The following is a 17037-nucleotide window of genomic DNA, read 5'->3' on the forward strand; positions in this document are numbered from 1 at the left end:
AACTCGTGTAAAAGAATGTGTTCCGCAAGAGGGGTGATGCCCATGTCGCTGGAACTGATCCGTCCGGAGAAACAGGATCTCATCAACAGCTTGTTCAGTGTTGACGCCACCGGAGAAGTTTCTGATCCCTCTAGGTATTGTCGCAGCGACACCAATTTTGAGAATAAGGTCTCAGTGGCAAATGCCAATGCCCACTGTCCAATCGGTTCCTCAAAAAGGTTGGAAATGAAGCAACTGACATGTTGTGATGTCTTGCTGTAGCAAGGCACTGGTCCAAGAAGTAGGCGGGCATCAGGCCATCAGGTCATTTTTTAATTATGCTGCCTACTTTTATGAGCTCCAGATGATCGAGTAAATCAAAAACCTTTTCAGCCTTGACAAAGTTACTGCTCGTTGCTGTTACTGTGGGACGAGTAAATCAGTACGCAATTATATAGCCCTGGGGCCACAAGAAAGGATCTTAGAAGCCCAGGACATCACGATTCACGAGCACTATAAACTAGGGGAGTGTCGTGACAGCGCCTTGGTCTGCTACCTCTCTCCATGCCCAGGGTTGAGCGAGCCTACCCTGGGGACAAGGGAGAATGATGAGCATTGAGCATGCTTGGCCTGATTTTGTACGGGGGAGTGGGGTAAAAGTTTGAACGGGACATGCACTGTCTTCTGCCATCGCGGCAGGACGACCGTCTTGTAGGGGGGCAAGCTCATTAACTGTCATCGATCGATATAATATTGTGCATTTCGATTCTGTACCATTGTGCTGTGAGGTACTCCCTCCGGTGTGGTACGAAGCTCTTTAGGAGGTATAAATCATTCGACATACGACGATTTTGGGTTCGTAAAATATGTCCACATATCTTATTATTACTGATTGGAAACTCCTCTCCAGGTCAAGCCAACTAGGATTCCTAAGTGTACACTCTAGAAAAAGAGAGAAATTCTCAAAAAAAGCAAAACATCCGACCTATTATATTTTCTAAAAAATTACCTACCTATGCTATTATAAAAATAGCCTAAAATAACTCCCTAAATTTATATATAAATTACCCACCTCTGCTATTATACAAAATAAACTAAAGTAATCCCCTAATCTTCATCAAAATTACCCACTTATACCATTATAAATAATATTTAAAATAACCCCCTAATTTGCAACCGAATTGCCCACCACTGTTACTTAAAAACTTAAAGTAACCCGTTAAATTTGCATCTATATTACCCACATTGCCATTATTAAAAATAACATGATAACCCTACGTTTGAATCAAATAACCTTAATTAAAAATATACAGCAATATATGACTCTAAATCGTCTATATCTTGCACTATTGATATATGATATAATAATTAAGGTCTATACGCATGATGTGTGTCACCATTTATAAAGATACGGAGGAAGTGATGAGAATATAGATTTCTATGTTAAAATTGTATCACAAACTTAGAGTTCATTAAACAAATTCAAGCGCATACCAGCGATGCAAAATGAGAAGTTAAAGATTATAAATGTGGATCAAAATATTATAGAGTAATTACTAACTAAAATCTTTCACAATTGGATGAAGATAATAAGTATATATCTATATAAGTATTGTGTTTGAATATTTAACAAACGAGAGGTAGTTTATGGTAATATTTTTAGCAATATAGTCTTTTTTTTTCCATCGGAGACTACGCATTAGTTCCCACAAGACAAGCTAGAAAAAAGACACAAATTCTCATAAAAATAAAAAACATCAAACACCAATCCTGTAAACTCTAATAATCATAGTCATTGATCTATTATATTTTCTAAAAAGTTACCCACCACTATCATTATGAAAATATTCAAAAATGAACTCTAAACCTATATCTAAATTACCGAGCTCAGCTATTATAAAAAATAATCTAAAGTAACCCCATAATCTTCATCCAATTTACTAATACATATCATTATAAAGCATAATTTAAAATGTCATTCTAAAATTTTATCTATATTACCCACGTATGTTGTTATTAAAAATAACCTAAATTAAACACCTAAATCATAATCTAATTATTTTCATGTGCATCATACAGAAATGTCAAAAATAAACTAATATATGATTCTAAATTACCTATTGTCGTTGTCAAGATTAGCGGATCAAGACTACGGCTAGTGAATTTCTTTTATGCGCGTAAGGCTCGGATGGTGGCGTGGGAAGACACGGGATTAGACTGGTTCGGGCGAGGAAGGCCCTACGTCTAGTACGAGGGGCAGCTCGTGTTGCCCACGCGGGGTCTGTAGTAGGGGTTACAAACGGGCGAGAGAGGGAGCCGGTCCCAAGTCTCTTGGGTGTGCACTGATGCTCTAGAGGAGAGTGCGTGTGAGTTCTGTTGGCTTGAGAGTCCTCTTGGTCTCAGGCCCCTGGTTCTCCTTTTATAGCGCAAGGAGAGCTCGGGTTACAGATGAGTCAGGTGTGTGGAGAAGTAAAAGAGATAAGCTAAGTAAAGTAAAATACAAGGACAGGGACCAAGTTCCCGGGTCGCCGCCTCCTGCTCTGGCCTTCGGCCCCTGTCAGCGCATCCACCGGAGGAGGGCGGCTGCCTTTGGATCCTGTCGACGATCCTCTTGGCGACCGCTGCCCCAAGCATGATGATGGTGTGCGGTTATGGCAACTGTGCGCATCGGGAAAGACGGCTGACCCCTGTTGTCCTGCTTGCGGCCCGTGGAACACGGACGTCGCGTCCCTGTCGCCAGATACGCGGGGCGCGAGAGCGGGCGGAACTGCCTCCTGTGCCAGGCGGCGCAGGCCATGAGTGCCTCTTGACAAATCAGGGGGAGCCGCGGCCACTGTGGCCTGTGCGGTCGCGGCTATAGAGTCCCGCTCGGGTACTTGTGGCGGTCACGTCGAGGGGCGCAGGAGCCTTTTTGCGCGTCAGAGCCGCGGCGCATTTATAGCAAGATCGCTGAGGGGCCCACGAGATCCGCACCCTCGCCTGCCGGTCCTCGCCCGAGGCGGATCCTTGTCCTGTGGGCCCGGATGAGTCCGAGGCGGAACCTTGCGACGTGGGGTCGGGCGCATCCAACCCTGGGACCATGGGTCAAGCGAGGCGGAGTTTTCCCGTCGAGGGGTCGGGGGTGTCCGACCCCGGAGCTCTGGATCGGGCGAGACGGAGCGTGATGTTCCCCACTCATGCTGGGCCGGCGGCAATCGTTGTTACCGCAAGTGGGCCTGGGCCTTCACGATTGTTGTTTTAAGGGTCATTAGGAGGTCGTTAATATTTCCCCCAACACCTATTTATGTCATTGTTAATATAGAAATTTTAAGTTAAAGTATATACACATGATGAATGTTACCATTTAGACCATTTATACATGTATATGAGGAATCGATGAAAAATATTGATTTGTATGCTAAACATAATGTATGTATGGAGGATTGGAGGTACGATACAAAATGGAAAAAGTATGAACATGGATGAAAAAATAATGTATGTATGGAGGATTGGAGGTACGATACAAAATGGAAAAAGTATGAACATGGATGAAAAAGTGCATAGAGTAATTATTAATTAAAAATCAATCACAACTGGACAAAGATAGGTACATATTTATATAAGTATTATGTTGACGTATTGAAAAAATAAGAAAGTAGTCGGTAATCAATTTTAATTATTAGGTAGGAGTTTAATTTCTAAATAATTTTCAAATATAATAACTTCTAAAAATATTAGCCCGTGCGGGAGCACGGGTTGATGGACTAGTTGCAAGCACATTGTTTGGATGGTTACAGGTTGTTTGCTAGCTATCATGTTACTTTTGTGAACCACAACATGGACTTTCGGGACACAATAATTGTTATCTAGATTTTGGATGGAACAAGAGCGGTAGTTTAGTTGCAGTCTCCAGAGGATCCAACTATCCATGCCTTCTTTTTACATAACGTTTCATACAATCAAAACACCTCCTTGCGTGGAGATTACATAGGAGATACATGATGAAAAATAGTAAATTGTCAGGCAGAGAGCAACTTGACGCGCTTCCACTGTACTTTATTGAAACGATAACAAATACTATATCATCTGAAGAACAAATATGTACTGTATGCTAGTACATATCACTGAAAACAGTCAAGACCAACTTCAGAAAATGTTCATGCCGACGTTCGAATTCCGCGAGGACGTGCATATGCCTGTGCAATTGTCCATATTCAGATTTCAGGGCTGGTACACGATACGGCCCTGCACGATTAAACCTTGTGGCACGGGCATTGCATCCTTCCTGTCATCATAGGTTTGGAGTTGGAGATGTACTGACCAAGGGGATAGTTGATGTCCTGTCTCTCGGAGGTGTCCCTGTAACTGTAATTCTTCAAGGTCAGGAAAATGGCTGCAGTACGCATGTGGATGAACAAACTACGTACCTATTAGCTTTGCGGCACTGAATCGATCTGGCACTCAAGACATCTCTTAAATGGTCTGCAGAACCAGTTCATAGATGTTGAGCGCTGACATGACGTTTGCCTGTCCTGTGTTGTCGACTGAGTGCAGCTGTAGAGGCTCTGCATGTTTCTTTGGCGTGAGATCAGCTGGAGGCCACTGCAATTTACTGTCATCCGGCAGCCAATGCCCCTCCTGAACTCGATCCATTGAGATGCATGTTCCATTATTTGTGAAAAAATGCACACGCTGAAAGAAAATTTATCTATAATAATAAAGGGGCAGTTTTCACAAACCACATTCAGGAATCAACCAATCAGGACATTCTTGACTGTTCAAATGGACTGCCTAATTTAATTTGTTCAAAGCATGCCGGATGCTCCTTTAAAAAAATGTATGACCCGACAGGCTCAGTTTCAAGGGAGAAAACCAAATCAAATAGTTATATATATAACGACTCCACAGGTAGTGGTGTGCACTCAAGTGCAGCCAACCGGACCAAGCCTTGCTGTAGAGGGATATCCCGTCTCCATGCTGTGCCACCACCACCACAACAGGTAACACCTGCAGACATCGACAAGCAACTGGAGAGGTGAAGAGAGGAGCAATGGAGATCAAGGTCGTTGAAGAGGCACCAGCGGTGGTGGCGGTGCCGTCACGGTTCAGGAGGATATGTGTCTTCTGTGGAAGCAGCCATGGCAAGAAGAAGAGCTACCAGGATGCTGCCATTGAGCTTGGAAAAGAGCTGGTAATTCAAGCCTGTCTTGCTTCTTCTTCTTTCTTTAGTTCCTTTATGGCTTTTAGTGCTTGTAGCTTTTGTCTGTTTGGTCAAATAGATGGCTAGACATTAGTGTCATCTTAATCATATCATACCTTTAATCTTAATTGAAGTATACTCTCTTGTTTGACCATCAGAGCATCAACCACACCTATGTGATGCTTTCCCATGAGAGTTATTTTCAGTGATGAGAGTTTAAGAGGCTGCACAGTCTACGTTTTTGCATGGATGCATGTTACTGTATTCACAAAATCTTCAGCACTTCCTTGTTCCTTGTTCACTGCATACATTTGATGGAATATGGCCTCATTTGTCATTGTTTTTGTTTTCCCATCTAATACTAATGGTGCTTAAGATGCATAACGTGCCAATCTCCACCTTCAAGGTTTCCTAGCAACCATAATTTTGTGCATCTGAGATTATTTCCCCTTTTTTTTAGGTGGCAAGAAACATTGATCTAGTATATGGAGGAGGGAGTGTAGGGTTGATGGGACTGGTCTCTCAAGCAGTGTACAATGGAGGAAGGCATGTCATCGGGTATGTGAAAAACAATAATTCTTTTGCACATTTGAACTATCAGTCCTAATATACTACTAGCTGATAGTGCATCAAAAGGATAGCTTAGAGATTGATGAAACAGTCTCGTGCCGAAAAGTGTTGGATCGATCATGTCTGCCTCTAATCATAAAATTTACATTTTGTCATCCTGTTGTCCCTCTATGCAGGGTGATTCCCAAGACACTCATGCCTAGAGAGGTACCCATATTCTTCGTACTCTCCCATCTCTACTACTCTAGCTTCTGATTGTTTATTGCCGCATGCTATCATTTCCTAGAATATAACAATATTACTTAGAAATTCAGTAACTAAGTTCTAAATTATCATGGTGCGCATATCGAGTTTTCGTATTATCATGGTGCCTCATGGCTATTTACTTGACAAAATGCTGTCTATCGTAATAAACCTAGATATTATCTTTAAATGCAGAAGCAAATCATCATGAATTCATGTTCATCTTCAGTCTATTAGTGCGTACATTAAAGAATAGTAAAGAAGGAAAAATGCACGATGCTGCCTTTGGATCCTTCTCGTTTGTCTTTCTCGCTAGTGGGAAAGGAAATAAAGCAAACGTATGATGAAAGATCAGGGGAAATGCTCACTGAAATTGTGTTCCCCACATGATCAATGAAATCTTGCTGATCTTGACCGCAATCCCTCCAGCAGAAGCTGGCTCAGTTAAACAATGAAAAAAAAAAACCATCACATTTCCTCCTGTCTCCCACACCAGCACCATGATTGCCTCCCCTGAACTTGTGTCTTCTGATTAAAAAAATTAGTGGTGGAAAACAGTCAAGTCATCCTCCATTTCTTTCTCCATCTCTAGAAAGTTGGTCCTCTTTAGGTCAAGCAAAAAGCCGGTACATTCTGGTAAAATATTTATGCTTGTTGCTCGCGCGTGTGATGGTTGCAGATATCAGGTGAGACGGTGGGGGAGGTGAAAGCGGTGGCTGATATGCACCAGAGGAAGGCTGAGATGGCCAGGCGGTCCGATGCCTTTATAGCATTGCCTGGTGAGTGTGTGTGTCACCTGAGAAAAGGGAAGTGATGAATCGGTAGTTGTGACTGGTAAATTTGGTGGTCGCTTTCTTCAGCCTTTGCAATGATCGACTGGTAGTGGAAGTGTGAGTGAAAGTTTAAAGTTCAGGTTGCATGCTTTGACTCTGAGAAGGCTGTCTGCTCCAAACCTTCAGACATTTTTTTCCCCCTGCACAAGTACAATGACTAAGTGAGAATTGAAATTAAGCCGTGATGATCTGAAATAAAGTTCCGAGAATAGATCCTGGAATGCTGAATTAAGAACCTACGCAAATCTTAAAATTATGAAAGAACTCGAAATTTAGGCAAGTCAGCCATACAAATCTGCATACTGAAGAATGCCTTGGGTTGCTGAGCTTTACCTTGCAGGGGGTTACGGAACACTTGAAGAGCTGCTAGAAGTGATTGCGTGGGCTCAACTTGGCATTCATGACAAACCGGTACCGAACAGTTCACTTGTCTTCAATAATTCATCAACTCTTTGCTGTGACGACTGCTGTTCTTTACAACACAATTCATCAACAAATATGTTTGCTGTCCTGCAGGTTGGGCTGCTGAATGTGGACGGCTACTACAACCCGCTGCTGTCTTTTATCGACAAAGCAGTAGAAGAAGGGTTCATCAAACCAACTGCCCGCAGTATCATCGTCTTGGCTCCAACTCCCAAGGAATTAATCCAGAAGTTAGAGGTGCGTAGATCATTTTTTTTTCTGCAAACGTATATCAGAACAGACAAGGTCCATGTGCCACAAAACTTGAAATGTGGCCAAAACATTCAGGAACAGACATCCAAGCACAATTTGTTCTGTACTGCACATAATCTTTGCTTCTAAGCAAAGGTTAAGTTTTATGCTTGACATCTCTACAATACTAGCATGTGTGTGTTGCTTGTCACTAAATCGCAGTGTCCAGTTTAGTCTTAAAACATGAAGCACTGTACAAGTGTACAAACAGCACAAAAACTTAGCAATCAGGCAAAAGGCTTTTTTAATGAGACCACCAAGAAGTATTATATCATAATAATAAAATATCCATATATGTTCTTGGTCCACTGTCAAGATCTACACTCATCCTGCAAGAATAGCTTAAGTACAAATTCAGGTGCTAATGTAGTTATAAAGCATTGCTGCCTTTAAGCAATGCACATGGTACAATGCAGAGGACTTGAGCCTAATATATTACCACTGATAAACAGCAATGTCGGCAAGAAGGACTTGAACTTGGAACAATTTTTTCTTTTCGCAGGAGTACTCACCTCAGCATGAGGAAATCATACCAAAGATGAAATGGGAGATGGAACAGGTGGACTACCCTCAGAACTACGAGATCCCCAGGCCGAAGGAGGGGAACATGGTCGTGGAAGCGCAGCACGGAAGCAGGCTGTGGATGTAGTACCAGGCTATAGGCCTAGTAAAGTAGTAATCTAAGATAGATTTGGCATGTAATGTCTCACCTCACTCACTGCATCCTCCTCTTCGTGTGTCCTGTAACTCCGGTAGGATTTGCGTAATCCTGAAACCTGCTGGTTGGTCATTCGTGTAAGATCAGCCAATATTATCTGTACTGCGAAATCAGTGGAGCTAAATTGGTAGTGCATGGATACTCTTGACACTGGAATGCTTGAGGCAAAAGAGCACCCACTTGATGCACCACGCTCTAGGGTTAAAACAATTGCATTGGTTTGGTATGAAGAAGTAATAAGAAGTTGCGCTTTCAGATAGGATGTCCGTTTGGGCCTCGCCGCCTCGCCTTCCAAAAGCTCCAGAAAGATCCCCGTTGTTCTCAGTCCTCACCGTCGAAGTCGCAAGACCTCGCAGGTAATGACAATGTACAATTTAATCTATACTAACGTAAATTCTCAAAGTAAATTACTTGAATTAAATTGAGCAAAGAGATAACTGAATATAAGGGATAAATTTCTGATGTTAATGACTTGCTGAGCACACCTAATTCACATTGATATGGATTCATTGTTCTGAATATTCGAGCGAGGTAAGCATAAAAATAACCGGGGCTCCTTCGTAATCTTCTTGAAACATCCAAGAATAACAAGTTGATAGCTTGTTTAAATACACCTCAGTGCCACAAAACTCAAATTCTTGATGCAACGCGCTAGGATGCTCTTAATCTCACAAGAATGTAACCTCTAAGCAAAGCGAGTGAGAGAGAAAAGCAATAGCTTAAGTATGTCAACAAAGCTTTACAAAGTGCCAAGAGACCTCGCTCACGTTTCTTAATTTCCTCTCACTTCTCAACCGTGTCTTTAAACTCAAAAAGTGTCTTTTAAGCGCGCGGGGCTCTATATGTGGTGCAGACAATCGATATTTTACGTCTTTTCAGCTTTTACCTTCATGTGGTGTAACCGAACTTCTTCCTCAAACCTCAGTACCAGACCCTTAAACTATTGAAACCATTTGATTTTATACCCTAAGTGTTTTCAACGGTGGTTTTAGCTTACATGGCATCATGTTTGCCCATCCTACGTGGCACCACGTTAATTGTAGAGCAATAGGGTAGAGCGATAGGTTAACGTAAAAGTTATCCAAAAAATTTATTTAAAAAGGTTAACCAAATAATTTTTGTCGTACATTGATTTTTGAACTCTTGTCGTCCATTTTTAATAAAGATAAAACAAACATCACCTGACTAGGCCGCCACTCATCCGCGGTCGACATCCTGCTCTATCACTGCACTCCACACCGCTACGCGCACGTGTGGTGAGAGAACGACGAGCATCGTGGTGATTAACCCCTAGTATATTGATTGATTGGAGTACCTTTATTACTTCAACTCTTACGTTGGTTAATCTGAGTCTCTTTATTTTGATCAGCTGGTGCTACGAGTTAAAAACATGAAAAAAATGCATTATAGCTAGGATAGGCAATTAGGCATTACATTTGTACAGACACACATTTAAATAACATGGGAGTTTTTCTTGTTAGGCACAAGGTTTTAGGTAATACTTCCTCCATCCCAAATTATAAGTTATTTTGAATTTTCTACTTTACTATGCATATAGACATAATATATATCTAGGTACATGTAGAACTTATAAATTTAAAAATATCAAAACGACTTATAATTTGGGACAGAGGGAGTAGAAAGACAATGAGAATATCTACATCTTCCCGTCTCCATAAAAGATCGCTAACAATCCACAATATGATATCATAGAGGTACTGCCACTAGGGGCTAAATGCATCAAAGACAAATGCCCATAAATAGACACAATATAAGCATTATCTTCACATTTCCAAGCAAAAGGTGACATAATATAAGCATCATCTTCTCATATCCAGGAAAGGGTGTTGATCAACAGGCACAATGTGTTTTTCAACATGCCTTCATTCGAGGGGATAAGGAGAAATTCCCTACAAGTACAACAAGAATGCACACATACTAGCTGTAGTCATATAAAAAATGCACACATGAAGAAATTGGGGGGAGGGGGGTTTGGCGGGGGCAATAATTACATTTTTCAATTTGCTGACATTGCAAGTCACAAAGAAAAGAATGACCGAAAGTTGTCGTATGAAAGGACTAACCAATTGATATTCTGGGTAGGTCCAACGATTGCAGCTGCCATACCAATGGATCTGAGGTGCCTAGTCTATTAAAAATCGGTCACACCAATTCGAATTCAGTTCAACTGGAAACATCTAGGAAGGCAAAAAAAACTGGTGTCGTCATACTCACGGTAGAGATGATCATATACTAGAGAAACAAGGATGTAGCACTGCTCATGCCAGTCACTTGACTTGATCTAAGCAAGGAGAGCAACAGATCCAGAAACACTTCCAACGTTACTTTTAGACTAAAACTACATTGATATTGGCTCAGGGAGCTGTATGAACTGATTTCCACAGTTGAAGGTTGTGTTTTAGAGTTAAGAGTTGAAAATTGAAATGTCATCTTTTTCCTAATTTCGTGCATGCTTGATGTTATGTTGATGACAAGTAAAATGCCAATTGACAGTATTTCAGTATAATATTTGAACATGGTAAAACTAAGCAAGCCTTGGGGAAGACAAGTGGAATAGGAAGCACCAGTCTTCCCCAAGGCTTGCAAGGAACTGAAGAAGCGAATTCCCAAAACAAAATATCATATCAGTTCACTTGATCCACAGTATAGATCCATTCAATTTTAGTTAGCATTAAAGGATTTGAGAAACTCTATAGATGTACACTTTGAACACCAATTTCTCTTACAAAATATCATCGACCAATAAAAAATCAATGTCGCATTCAAACATATTTGGAATATGAATCTGTAGATATAACTTCTATACACTAATCATGGATATAATTTGGCTGATTCTGAGTCCAATATTATGATGACTTTTTAATAAACGGACAGAGAGAGAGAGAGAGTATATAATGATAATTCAAGTAAATGAGGGAACTCAGGAACAACAGTTTGGGGGGATGAGGTGGGGTTAGTAATAAGTCTACAAATACAAAAGATTCTAAACTTTTGTTAATTAATCTTTTAAATATTCAGATTAGAGACATGGAAAATGGTATGCATTATGTCTCATAAATAGAACCATCTCATCAAAAGTTTATAAATCACTGATTGGTCATAGAAGCACTCACCCAGCTTTATGTTGGATATGGAGGTCTAAATGACAAATAAAATATAAAGTATTTTTTTGTTACTGCTAAAAGACCGTGTGAGCACAAGGGACCTCTTGAGGCGCAAAAGGATGGCCATGGAATCTTATACTTGTGATATGTGCATCTTGCAAAGACCTGAAACTAGTGTTCACCTCTTTGTAATTTTCTATCTTTATCTTTGTTGAACCTATTTGTATTCTTTTTTCCTATTTTAATATATTAATCAGTAGGGGCTCTGCCCTAAATGTTCCTTAAAACAATGGTATTTAGGTTCTGGAAATATATTAGAACATAAATGTGGAGCACTGTGTCCATATCTGAAACCAAACCCTCTTGTGACTAAAAGGAGTGTTAAACATCAAGCATTACCTTCAGGCCACCATGGTCAAAGAAGTGAAACTCTCAGCGACATGCAACTGCAGCTTCTCCCTTTTCTCCCTTTCCAGAAAGCTGATGTGATTTGACTCTTTCTATACCCATCTCTGCATCAGAGTCTTCAAAAGACTGCTGAGAACTATCATCTCAAATCTCTATATCTGAAGCATAGAATTCTACAGGGTCATTATCACTCATATCTCCGTAGGATTCAGGATGAGTGTTGCTCTGTAGGACCTGATTATGAAACACTAAGTATGAGAACTATGTAAAACAAAGAACTAAAAATACATCAGACAGAAAAAAACAAAACACAACCTTGGTCTTCATTTTATTAGCAGCATACTTTAGGTATTTCTTCCTCGCCCTCCTAGCATGCCAGGGCAAACAAAATTGATGCAAATCCAAGTTTCTTGCACATACGTTCAACATCCGCTGAAAGGTTGCACATGCAACTGTATCAAAAAAGGAGGAGGGATGTGCATCTGATACCAAAAAAATATACCATGAGAATATCTGGCTTTTGGCAAAATTACAAGTACAAGGTTCCCTCTTTTCTCTATTTCAAGGTGCTCGAAGAATTTGAATACAGTCCACAAACTGGCACCGACATCAGCCTCACGAGAAGTGCTTATTTGGAACATCATTGTTAGCCCTGGACTTACATCCTGGTAAGTTAAGTTGATAGAGAAAGTCAAATGTGATATATATGATAATTTGAATGCCTTAAGTAAAGGGAAGGGAGCAGGATTTTACCATTCCAATGGACATGCACACATTTCCAAGCTTAGATAAGAACCTGAGTGACTTTTTGCCACTTATACATGAGAAATTCAAACATGCTCAGGGTTTTCAGTTTGCACTTTTAGCCTAATAGGAGAAATGCATAGTAAAAATGGTCTTATAATACAGAAGAAAGACAGATAAAAACTATTACGACTGATAAAGGAGGAGTTTGCATAACAGTAAGAATGATCAAGCACATACCATCATAAATTATGGATCATTTTTAATACAATTTAGCATTTGTGACTGCAAACTAGATACAATCTAAAGCATTGAAACATATGAAATGGAATGGGAATCCTAATTGCATCCTTTGTGGTGCGCTTGGGTGTGAACAAACTATGCAGAGATGGTGGATCCTGCTAAAGGAGGAAGACAGACTCTGGCTAGATGACTAGATGATCAACATGAAGGGATGGGTAGGAGTTGTGACGACACCAAGAAAGGGTGATCCTGATGAATACTTCATTTAGTATTTTCTGGTGGGCAGAGGATAGATACCTTTTAGTTTCCTGTCTTTTCTGTAATGTAGCATCTCTATTGTTTGGTAGTTTGTCATCTACTACCCTAATAGCTTTTGTAAGCTGAGCAGTTTTCTATATTGTAGCATCTCTGTTGTTTGGTAGTTTGTCATCTACTACCCTAATAGCTTTTGTAAGCTGAGCAGTATGGGTCTGGAAGTCTGAACAAACCCTTATTCGCTTTCTATAAAAAATCTGGGAAAACCTTTATAATAAAAAGCACAACAGCATATCTCATTCTAACAACACCATTTGAGGACATCTGGCGCTGGTATGCATAGCAAGTATCAAAGAGGCACGCAAATAAAGTACTGCTAAATTGAATTAGACAACTGTACTATATAAGCGTTCCAAAAAGATACTTTGAAACACCATTCGACGGGAACTATTTGTTTTCGACGGCAATAGCAAGTTGGCACCTCAAATGTAACAAGCAGTCTTAAACAGTCTGCAATACCTGTGGGATGGCATCAGTTATTGTGGTGAAATCCTCATCTGGCAATAGCTGCTGCTCACTCTTCTCCCTATCTGGAGAGCCGCTAATGTCTCTTGCCTTGGGGTTCTTCTCTTCAGAAGTGTATACTCATTGTGGGAATTGTAGAGCTGTACAGATTCCATTCTTTGTAGTTGTAGCCATCATCTTCTCCCATCTATGGCATGCGATCGGAGGGGTTCAGCTGCCTGGTGAAAGTTCAGGGATTTATTCAGCACGATCAGCCTATAAAGTATTCTTCTACGGATCCACAAAGTTTCCGGTGGCAAAGGCACTTTGGCGCGCTTGGGCTCCGCTCAAAACTAAGTTTTTCATGTGGTTAGCGCTGAGATAACGCCTGTGGACATCAGCATGGCGTAAACACCATGGCTTGCAGGATAGGGATGAGTGCGCCTTATGTGACCAGTAGTCAGAAACTTCAGAGCACTTGTTTGCTAGATGTAGGTACTCCCAGCAAGTATGGCACGCTGTTAGTCAGATTTTGGGGATCCATAACACAACACCCACACAGAATGTATCACTCCTGGATTGGTGGCTGACAAAAAGGAACAGCCTCAACAAGGTACAGAAAAAAGGTTTAGACTCCACCTTCATGCTTGTATCTTGGAGAATTTGGAAGGAGAGGAATGATTGAGTCTTTAGCAGAGGATCAAAGAAGAACCCTTCAAAGCTTTTGAATGCTATTGCGGCAGATGCCACCCTGTGGCCTGCAGCTGGTGCCAAGGGCCTCTTAGTGCTCAGTTGGCTGTCTCATGTTGTGATGCAGTGATCTTCCTTTCCTTTTATTTTGGTTGTAACGGTTACCCATGTAGCTACATCCACCTTTCTACCCATGTGCGTGCGCCCAGTCGGCCCGTGTTGTAAAATTTTAAACTTTGTTTATTCTCCTTCTTAATGGAATGATACGCAGTTCTCCTGCGTATTCTAGAAAAAAAAATTCTCCCATCTCTTTGTAGTTGTAGAAATCTTCCCCCATCTCTTCATAGTTGTAACCATAATATTCTGCCATCTCATCTCTGTTCAAATCCTTGTGAGAATCAAAAAGTATTCCACTCCATGACCTGATTAAGAAACTCGAATCACGAGAATTATGTAAAAAAACATAATAAAACAAAAAATAAAAAAGATTACCTTGGCCTTTATTTCATTAGCAGCATCCTTCAGGTATTTCTCCTTTGCCATCCTATTATCATCATACAGGGGCAAGCACTGATGTACAACTCCAATATCCTCACAGAAATCTTTAATTCCCTCTGCAAAGTTGCACATGTGACTATCACAGGAGAGAAAAAGAAAGGTGCATCTAATATAACAGAAAAAAAAACCTTCCATACCTGCACTTGTGCCATCTGGCAGTATTACAAGTAGAAATCTTGTCTGGCCGGTCTCCGTGTCATGATGATCGAAGAATATTTGCACATTCAACAGACTGTCCTCTATATCAGTGGGACAAGGATCAAGCACCAACATTGTTTGATCCACACTAAAATCCTGCCAAGTGGATAGGCAGAGCCAGATGTGTCAGTATGTGATTATCAGAATGTCTTAGTCAAGGGAGGAGAGCAGGACTTTACCATTCCAATGTTGACACACGTTCTAACAAGAGAACGTAAACCCTGAATAACTTCTGGCCACGTAAACATGAAAAATTTACACATGCCCAGCATTTTACATTCGCACATTTAGCCTAATATAGGAGGAAAATGAATGAATGTGAGAATATAATGCTGTTATAATACATCAGTAGGACAGATAAAATCTAGATCAAATGATAAGGAGAGTCGTATAACAGTAAGAATACTCAAGAAGAACATATCGTATTAATTAGAGACCATTTTTGTAGTAGAATTTAGTGTGCATGATTGTACACTAGAATGCTAGGTACAACTCGAAACACCAACAGCATAGCCAATTCTCACAACATTATTTGAGTACATCTGGAACTGGCATGCATTGCAAGTACCCAAAGAGGCAAAGAGATCAAGTATTGTTCGATGGAGGAGTCAGACTACTATACCATAGACGTGCTCCTATCCGGAGGGTTACTGATGTGGCCTGTCCCGGGCCTGTTGTCTCCAGGAGTGTGGTACCCTGCGGAACTCTCATTCTCTACAGTATACCAGCAACAGCTGGGTCAGAGTTAGTGTCAGCAGATGCTTTGCTCTCCCCTTGCTTTTCGCAACACGATTTGCCATTCGTATATTGCATCAGCGTCTCCCGTCCTTCATCTGTAAAGGTGCCCCCATATGTCATGCCAGAAAACATAACGTTATTTAATTTCTAAAGAAAACTGAAAATGAAATGAGCATCAATTATCACAGAAAACACTGCACCATGAGGATGCAATGTAATACAGCTCCAGAGTGTTTATGTACAACGAAAAGCGTGGAGCGAAAGTAAAGTTTTTACCGGGGGGCACAAGACTTCCGAGTTCCGACGATGCCAGCGGCCGTGGACTGTTCACATGGAAGTTGTCGCCCTGTTCAGATCCACCGTGTCCCTTCGACAAATGGCGCTTTACCGCGACGACGTCTCCGGCGGAGACGTCTTTGCAGGAACGCAGAGCATTCACGCACCCCTTCGCCGGGAGCTCCCGCATGTCCTCTTCCACGACCTGGTTGGAGAAGCGCTTACGGGGAAACTGAGGGTTAGTCCTTCTAGCCGGCAGCTCCGATTCGACGCAATTATATTGGCCTTGCTGCGCAGCATCTTGAGGACGGCACCGTCAGAGACGCTTCCGGATAAGCAACCGTCGCCGACCCCTGGGATCCCAATCTTCGTCGCCGTAGTCTCACTCATCGTCCGCACCGACCTAGGGTTATCGGCGATGCAAATTTACGGTCGGCCGGAGGAAGCCCTCCCTACGGTCGATCTCCAACACGGGCAGACTTTCCTTTTTTCGGTACGTTTTTCACGCGCTACTCTTCTTCTTCTTTTTTTTGGCTTCCGTGCCGGATCCGCGCCTACTCCGCCCGGTTGGAACTTGGAAGGCGTTTTTCTTTTCCACTTCGCATTCTCTTCTCGCGCCAAATTATTTCACTTTCGACGCAGCAAACCATTCTCGGGACCTTGGAAACGTATAGCATAGGGATATAAATAGGGTGGGGAAATAAAATAAAAGCTAGTTTCAATCAGTAAAATAGTGAATGTTGAAAACAAATGGAACCGAAATGTCATGTGTTTAAAGAAAGATGTCAAATCTAAAAGCCTTATCCCCTTCTTGCGGCACATAAACATAGAAAGAAGCTTGTGTTCTGCGTCCAAAATTGTTGAGGCAGCACAAGGCACGTGGTTTTTTTTTCTTTTTTGAACTGTCATCTTGCTTGTCACCATTCTATCATGCTTCTAAGTTCTAATCCCTGCATGAGAAAAATAAAGATGTGGAGTTCAACGAAATGACACGTTGAAAAAGAGAATTAATAAAATATATTGAGCCAAATTGAAAAATCTGGAACCCAGCTATCACATTTG

The 17037-nt window shown here is 41.3% G+C and overlaps 1 protein-coding gene across 1 annotated transcript; it reads left to right on the plus strand.

Annotated features, from left to right (window-relative positions):
• Positions 1-4895: 4895 nt before the first annotated feature.
• On the plus strand, positions 4896-8377 carry LOC101784077 (probable cytokinin riboside 5'-monophosphate phosphoribohydrolase LOGL2). The gene is made up of 7 exons (XM_004953106.3): positions 4896-5149; positions 5619-5716; positions 5905-5935; positions 6651-6750; positions 7145-7215; positions 7321-7464; positions 8021-8377. Exons 1-7 carry the CDS (start codon positions 5009-5011, stop codon positions 8165-8167), a joined length of 732 nt encoding a protein of 243 aa, XP_004953163.1. The 5' UTR covers positions 4896-5008; the 3' UTR covers positions 8168-8377.
• The last annotated feature ends 8660 nt before the right edge of the window (positions 8378-17037 follow it).

This window comes from Setaria italica, chromosome I, assembly GCF_000263155.2.
Source record: "Setaria italica strain Yugu1 chromosome I, Setaria_italica_v2.0, whole genome shotgun sequence".
Lineage (NCBI taxonomy): Eukaryota > Viridiplantae > Streptophyta > Magnoliopsida > Poales > Poaceae > Setaria > Setaria italica.